This window comes from Colobus angolensis, unplaced genomic scaffold (assembly GCF_000951035.1).
Source record: "Colobus angolensis palliatus isolate OR3802 unplaced genomic scaffold, Cang.pa_1.0 Scaffold55, whole genome shotgun sequence".
In the NCBI taxonomy this organism is placed as follows: domain Eukaryota; kingdom Metazoa; phylum Chordata; class Mammalia; order Primates; family Cercopithecidae; genus Colobus; species Colobus angolensis.
Genome location: NW_012119043.1, coordinates 8142433 through 8150665, shown reverse-complemented (window position 1 = coordinate 8150665; position 8233 = coordinate 8142433). Strand labels below are relative to the sequence as shown.

At 46.4% G+C, this 8233-nt stretch overlaps 1 protein-coding gene across 7 annotated transcripts in view; it reads left to right on the top strand.

The window, feature by feature from the left end:
* LITAF (lipopolysaccharide-induced TNF factor) overlaps positions 1-7102 on the top strand; it is a 49186-nt gene extending 42084 nt beyond the window's left edge. For all 7 annotated transcript variants that reach the window (XM_011961414.1, XM_011961410.1, XM_011961409.1 and 4 more), the window contains exons 3-4: positions 970-1126; positions 5081-7102. In XM_011961414.1, the coding sequence (XP_011816804.1) occupies positions 970-1126; positions 5081-5189 (266 nt within the window). In that variant the 3' untranslated portion in view covers positions 5190-7102. The remainder of the gene's footprint in view (positions 1-969; positions 1127-5080) is intronic.
* Positions 7103-8233: the final 1131 nt, after the last annotated feature.

Genomic DNA, 8233 nt, shown 5'->3' with positions numbered 1-8233 from the left:
GCGCGCCACCATGCCTGGCTAATTTTTGTCTTTTGAAACAGGGTTTCACCATGTTGGCCAGGCTGGTCTCCTGACCTCCGGTGATTCACCCACCTCGGCTTCCCAAAACCAAGGGATTTGCTGGGATTACAGGTGTGAGCCACCGCACCTGGCATGGATTCTGTTCTGATTCTTGTGAATGTTCAAACGTGGTTTCACATAGCTTTTTCTTCTGAGCATTATTTCATATTTTCATTTCTTGTATCAACACAGTTCACGAGCTTATTGTCTTACAGAGTTGACCTGCATTTCCTGGCTTGGTAAACTCTACCCTTATCATTGGGTGTCAGAGTTTATCAAAGGGTCTGTGTAAAAAGAGTGGATTGTTTATCAAGGGCTGCTAGGCACAGTGTGAGGCTGGTTAAAATTTATTTATTTATCTTTGAGACTGAGTCTCGCTTTGTTGCCCAGACTGGAGTGCAGTGGCGCAGTCATGATTTACTGCAGCCTCAGTCTCTCAGACTCAAGTGATCACCTTGACTCACCTCAGCCTCCTGAGTAGCTGGGACTACAGGCATGCACCACCACGCCAGGCTAATTTTTATAGTTTTTTGTAGAGATGAGGTCTTGTCATGTTGCCTAGGCTGGTCTCAAATTCCTAGGCTCAAGCAATCCTCCCACCTCGGCCTCCCAAAGTGTTGGAATTACAGGCGTGAGCCACCACGCCCGGTCCTCCTTTTTTTTGAGGCTGAATCGTATTCTGGTGGATGGAGAAACCTCACTGTGTTAATTCATTGGTCCATCAATGGACACTTGTGTTCCTTCCCCTTTTGGCTCTCATAGGTAGCCAAACGACGAACGCATGCTTTGCACACGGATGTACAAATGTAATATTTGCTGACATCCCTGCGTTCCTCTCTTTGTCCTGTTGTGAATGCTATTGGCCTTGTTTCCTGAGCAGCCTGTGTTTGTCCCTCTGCCTTTCATCAGTTACCGTGCAGACGGTCTATGTGCAGCACCCCGTCTCCTTTTTGGACCGCCCTGTCCAAATGTGCTGTCCTTCCTGCAACAAGATGATCGTGAGTCAGCTGTCCTATAACGCCGGTGCCCTGACCTGGCTGTGCTGCGGGAGCCTGTGCCTGCTGGGGTGAGTCTGCCTCCCACTTGGCCCCAAGCCCTCCTGCCCTTCTCTCTGGGTGCTGGCGAGGGGGTGGGTTCTCAACTGCACCATGCTTGGCATTCAGGGCCAGACATTTGTGTTGTTTTTTTTTTTTGAGATGGAGTCTCACTCTGTCGCCCAGGCTGGAGTACAGTGGGGCAATCTCGGCTCCCTGCAACCCCCACTGCTCAGGTTCAAACGATTCTCCTGCCTCAGCCTCCTGCATAGCTGGGATTATAGAGGTACACAACCACGCCCAGCTTATTTTTAGTAGAGTCGGGGTTTCACCATCTTGGCCAGGCTGGTCTCAAACTCCTGACCTCAGGTGATCTGCACGCCTCCGCCTCCCAAAGTGCTGGGATTACAGGTGTGAGCCACAGTGCCTGGCCTAAGACATTTCTTTCTTTTTTTGTGACGGATTCTCACTCTGTTGCCCAGGTTGGAGTGCAGTTTCGCGATCCCGGCTCACTGCAACGTCTGCTCGCCGGGTTCAAGCGATTCTCCTGCCTCAGCCTCCCTAGTAGCTGGGATTACAAGTGTGCACCGCCACGCCCGGCTAATATTTTGTAGTTTTAGTAGAGATAGGGTCTCACCATGTTGGCCAGACTGGTCTTGAACTCCTGACCTCAGGTGATCCGCCCGCCTCGGCCTCCCAAAGTGCTGGGATTACAGGCATGGGTCACCATGCCTGACCCAAGACATTTCTTGATTGTAGGGGGTGTCCTGTGCATTGTAGGATGTTGAATAGTGTCCCTAGCCCCCCACCCGCTTGATGCCAGGAGCACTACGCTCCCCACTTCTGACCAAAAATACCCCCTGGGAGGCCAAGTCGTCCCTGCTGCTCTTAAGCCTCTCAGTCCCCAGAAATTGGTCTTCCGTCTTTTCTTCTTGTTTATCTGCGTGTAGAGACAAGCTTCACAGCTGCTTCCAGCTGTGTGTAGGGCAATACCCTCAGGGATTCCTTTTTCTTCTAGAATTTCATGACCTAAATAATAATGTTTGCTGGAGCCTGAGGGAAGCTTTAAACAATCTGTACATTAAAATTCTTCATAGGACTGTCTTCAAAACTTCTTATCCTTTCACGACCCAAAGTGTTTTTCCCATTGCCCATGCAGGGGAATTATGTAAATATTTATGTCTGCACCCAGGTATTATGTTTAAAGAGATAATAGTTTCTGTTCTGGGAGAAAAATCTGAGGAAACACAATCAATTTTTTGCTTCCCACCGAGCAGGTAAAAGTAGCTTCCTTATTCCTGGCCACGTGAGCCACTCGGAAAACCCCAAGGGGCTTCGTTCTTTTCCTTGAAGGAACCGATGTTTGTGAGTTTCAGGAGCCTCATGCAACCGGCATATTCCTCCACATTGTCCTTCGGTGACTTGAGGTTGAGAAGGAACAATATTTCTCTTCTTAACTTCAGTGAGAGGCTCAGAGTCCCGGAGAGTTTAGTTAACTTCCTTGAGGTCATGTGTTCAATAAGGAAGGAAGGAGACGAAACAGCTTTCTGGGCACCTGATTCCCCCTCTTGCCCATAGGACTCTGGTGTTGTTTTCATTCCACGGGCAGAAAATGCTAAAAAAAAAAAAAAAAAGAGTCCGTTGCCTCTGGATATTTGTATTAAAACAAATTTTTATCTTTGAAATCAGGGAAAAGATGGAATAGAAACTTACTTGTTTTGTTTTGTTTGAGACTGAGGTCTTGCTGTGTTGCCCAGGCAGGAGTGTAGTGGCGCGATCGTAGCTCTCTGCAGCTTTGACCTCCTGGGCTCATGCAATCCTCCCACCTCAGCCTCCTGAGTATCTGGGACCACAGGTGTGTGCCACTATACCCAGCTAATTTTTGAATTTTTGTGTGTGTGTGTGTGTGGAGGTGGGGGTTTTACTATGCTGCCCAGGCTGGTCTTAAACTCCTGGACTCAAGCAATCCTCCCGCCTTGACCTCCCAAAGTGCTGGAATTATAGAGGAATAGAAACTTACATTGAGTATTGGCCTCTGCCGATCTGGCTTTAGAAATTGAGGCAGCCTTTCTTTCCCTCCCTTTGTTCCTTCCTTAAACATGGTAGAGTGGGTTCAAATCCTGCCTTTCACTAGCTGTGTGGCCATGGGCAAATGACTTTATCTCTCTGTGCTTTGGTTCCTCATCTATAGACGAGGGGGGCGGGGCAATAACGCCCACCTCAGGGGCTGCCGAGGATAAAATATATGTGTGTGCTGCCTGGAGCCGTGCCTGCGCCTGTAAGCCATAGGTTAGGATTCCTGCTGAACGGACTGACTGCTCTTATTTGAGCTCTGGAAAACTCAGGCAATAGGAGGAAATTTCTTTCATGAGATAATTTCCTCATCAGGATGTTTCCAAATTCTGCTTTTTGTAAACCAGCGTCTTCCTGTAAAAGGTTGAGTTTTAACCACGTTTTGGACAAATGTTGGTTGTCAGGCTGTCTGAAGTTCCTGCCTGTGTGTGCCAATGGTGGATTATGTAGGTTAAGAGTTGTTATTTGGGGAATTCTACTTGGTTGCTGTAAGAAGCAGCCTGTGTATATGGGAAAGAGATCAGTAAGACAGGGGTTGGCAAAACGGCCCCGGAGCCAGGCGCCTGTTTTAAGTTTTACGGGAACATAGCCACGCCTATTGGTTTTTGGATGCTCTGTGGCCGTCTTCTCGTTGCAAGGGCAGAGCTGAGTAGTGGCCACAGAGGCTCCATGGCTCATCAGGATGAAAGTATCTGGCCGGGTGTGTGGTGGCTTCCACTTGTAATCTCAGCACTTCGGGAGGCGGAGGTGGAAGGATCACTTGAGGCCAGCAGTTCAAGACCAGCCTGCGCAACGTAGCAAGACCCCATCTCTACAAAAACGAAGAACAGCAAAACAGCAACAAAAAGACTAAAAGATCTACTATCTGTCCCTTTGCAAAAAAAAGTTCACCAAGGGCCGGGCGCGGTGGCTCAAGCCTGTAATCCCAGCACTTTGGGAGGCCGAGGCGGGCGGATCACGAGGTCAGGAGATCGAGACCATCCTGGCTAACACAGTGAAACACCGTCTCTACTAAAAAATACAAAAAAAAAAAAAAAAAAAAGTTCACCAAGCCCATCTAAGACTCTGAAAGATTCCTAAATGACCCAAGATTTGAAAATCATGCTCAAAGGGGGTCTGTCCTTAGGAGGAGCCTTGGTGTTGGCTGGCATGTTAATTTCCTTGGGGTCCCATCATGAATTACAACACACCTAGTGTTTAAAACAACACATATTGACTCTCACAGTTCTAGAGGCCAGAAGTGCAAAATCAAAATGTCAGCAGGAGCTGGGTGTGTTGGCTCTCGCCTGTAATCCCAGCACTTGGGGAGGCCAAGGCAGGTGGATCACTTGAGGTCAGGAGTTTGAGACCAGCCTGGCCAACATGGTGAAACCTCATCTCTCCTAAAAATATAAAACTTAGCTGGGCGTGGTGGCATGCGCCTGCAATCCCAGCTACTCAGGAGGCTGAGGCAAGGAGAACTGCTTGAACCCAGGACGAGGGAGAATTGCTTGAACCCTGGGCAACAGAGCGCGACTCCATCTCAAAAAAACAAAAAACAAAACAAAAAAACCCCAAAATGTCAGCAGGGCCACGCTCCCTCCTAAGGCTTCAGGGTAGAATGTTTTTTTGCCTCCTCCAGCTTCTGGTAGCTCCAGGTGTTCCTTGGCTTATGGCCTCATCATTCCAGCCTCTGCCTCTGTCTTCACATGCGCTTCTGCCCTCTCTGTATCTCTGTGTGTCCTCTCCTCTTCTTCTAAGGTCATTGGGTTTTAGGGGTGCACCTGGATAATCCAAGGTGATCCCATCTCAAAATTCCTAATTATACGGGCAAAGACCCTCTTTACAAAGAAGGACATGAACATGTTTTTGGCAGCCAGTGTCCATCCTATTGTGGTCAGTAACGCGCTCCATGTGTCTCTCTCTCCTCCCAGGTGCGTAGCGGGCTGCTGCTTCATCCCCTTCTGCGTGGACGCCCTGCAGGACGTGGACCATTACTGTCCCAACTGCAGAGCTCTCCTGGGCACCTACAAGCGTTTGTAGGACTCAGCCAGACGTGGAGGGAGCCGGGTGCCGCAGGAAGTCCTTTCCGCCTCTCATCAAGCTTCACACCTGGTGGAGGTTCTGCCCTGGTGGTCTCACCTCTCCAGGGGGCCCACCTTCATGTCTTCTTTTGGGGGGAAATGTCGCAAAACTAACAAACCTCCAAACCCCAAAAATTGCTGCTTGGAGTCGTGCATAGGACTTGCAAAGACATTCCCCTTGAGTATCAGTTCAACAGTTTCCTGCCTCCCTGTGACCCTGAGACCTCCCATTTAACTGTGATCATTGCCCTCTCCGAGTATCGTCCAGTGATCTGCCGTCAGTGGCTCTTTTTTCCTGCCTCCGTGGGCCTTTCCGGTGGCAGTCTCAAACTGAGAAGCCACAGTTGCCTTATTTTTGAGGCTGTTCTGCCCAGAGTTCAGCTGAACCAGCCTTTTAGTGCCTACCATTATCTTGTCCATCTGTTCCCATCCCTGATGATAAAGATCTTGCCTTACAGACTTTTCAGGCTTGGCTTTTAGATTCTGTAACTTCAGACTTCATTAGCACACAGATTCACTTTAATTTCCTAATTTTTTTTTGTAAGTACAAAGAGGGGCTATTAACACCCAGTACAGACATATCCATGAGGTCATAAATGCATGCTAGAAAACTAGGGCTGGATTTTATCACTGCCCTGTCTCCCCTTGTTTCTCTGCGCTGGATCTTTAGTGCCCCTTTCCATACAGGGGTTTTTTTCTCATAGGGTAATTATATGAACAGTTTTTATGACCTCCTTTTGGTCTGAAATACTTTTGAACAGAATTTCTTTCTTTAAAAAAAAAAAAAAACAGAGACGGGGTCTTACTGTGTTGCCCAGGCTGGTCTCGAACTCCTGGGCTCAAGTGATCCTTCTGCTTTGGCCTCCCAAAGTGCTGGGATTGCAGGCATGAGCAACCGTGTGGGGCCTGAACATAATTTCAAGAGGAGGATTTATAAAACCGTTTTCTCTAATCATATGATTGGTGTCTTTTTCCCATTTGCCAATGTAGTCTCACTTAAAAAAAAAAAAGGAAAAGAAATGGATAATTTCACCCGCTGCCTTTACTTGGGGTTGATGTGGTTCTTAAACACCTTCATCATGGAACTCCCAAAGTGGGGTCCCTCTTGGGTTCCTGGTGATGGGTTTTGAAAGATAAGGGAAAGCACATTTTGAGCATGTCTGGGTACCATGGTGCGGAACATGTGGGAACCAGAGCTGTTTCAGAGGAATCTGAAGTCTGATTTTAGTTTTCAGAGACACGGCTTGTTGTAAAACATCAGAAGACATGATTTCCAGGACTCAAGCAGCAAGCTAGGATTCTAGGTTGGCTGATGTGTCATCTTTGAAGTGAAGACAAAGCTGGGCTCGACCTTCAAGAGTCCTCGTTTTGACCATAATTCAGCCTAGGGAACTCATGTGAATACTACTATGTAAAAATAAAACCTAGACCTTGAGCAAACATCTGTATATTGGTTGAAAATGATAGTGGTAACCATTGATTCCCCCTTACTTCATTTGACGTTTGGAAAATTCCAGTAATTATCATTTTTGCAATGAATATGGATACCACATAGTACTTTGGTGTTACCTGCTTCTGAAAAATAAAGTCTTTGGTTCACCCGGTGAACTATTTATGAGTTCTTTTGGTGTGAAGAAAGGGCTCATGTTGCGTTTCCAGCCATTGCTACAAAGAACCTTTATTTGCTCAGTAATGGTAGAAAATCCTTCCCGATTAAAAACTTCAGACTTGCTGAATATCCTGCAATGTCTAGATGAGCGATGTTGATTTGGGTGGATTTGCTAACGAGTCAGATTTGAACATGAGGCTTTTGGAACCCAATAGGCGTCGTTGATGGCGGCAAGCCATAGCTTTCAAGTTTTAATAAAATGCACAGAAGAGAGCTGTCCTCATTCATTCTCTGAACAAAACATGCTTTGTGAGATGCTAAAAGGAGGGTATTGTAACATGTCAGGAATATGGATGCCGCCTTCCCCCCTCCTTTGCTACCTGATGATACAGCTTCATTTTGCTAGATGCAAGGAAATAATGTCATCTTGGTGTGGCTTACATTGTCATTTAAACCCTAAATTACAGTCTTGAAAAATTGCTGCTTTCCAGATCTTGATTGTGTAGTTTTGGGGCCATGCATATTTAGTAGTTTGGCTCAGATGGTGGCATATACATGATCTCAAGCTATTATTAATTACACATGCAAAGTCTTCAAAACAAGAGCCCTATTTCAGGATCAGTAAAAACATGTATTACGTGAAACTTTCAATGTCGGATGCCTGGAGTACGAAGCGTTCATTGGATGTTCCATTTTACTGTTCAAAGAATGGACTTACATATCAAATTAAAAGGCTCTTTTGTTCTGCCGCTGTTTGATGGGGACTTGAGAATCTCTTGCAAACACTGGTTCACATTCAATTAATGAAAGGGCTTTATACCTGCCTGCTAGGACCGCAAAGAGGAATTTTACCAATCTGAAACCAAAAGTGGCTATTTATCTTATGTTCTGTTATGTTCATCAAGGCGAGGTGGCCTTCTAAGAAGTGTCAGTTTGTGTCTTAACCAAATTATTCAGCTACTGCATCTCTTGAAGCCAGACTTAAGCATATGATAGATTCTTTGCTGACCACAGCGTTACCCGTGAAGATTTTTTCTCTGGGACAAGTGGCCTCCCAGTTGCTAACGAGAACACTTCTGTTGGATACTGAACTATTTATAAACATGGCTTCATATACTCACACCATTTGGCCTCAGTTTTCTCTCCAGTGAGAGTCTGACGTGTTTGGGATGTTAAAAATCCTTCTCTGACTTTCTGGGCTCAAGATTTCTATTAGGAGTAAATCTAGACGTTGGAACTTTACTTGCAGAATTCTGATTTGCCTTTTGTTTCCTCGGTCCTCTCCTTCCTGTATAACTGAAATGTTTACAATGAGTTGCCTGTTTTTTGCAGGCACATGAGTGAATTGGAAGTAGATCTAGCAGGGGCCATGAAAGAGACATGAAGAGTAGTCT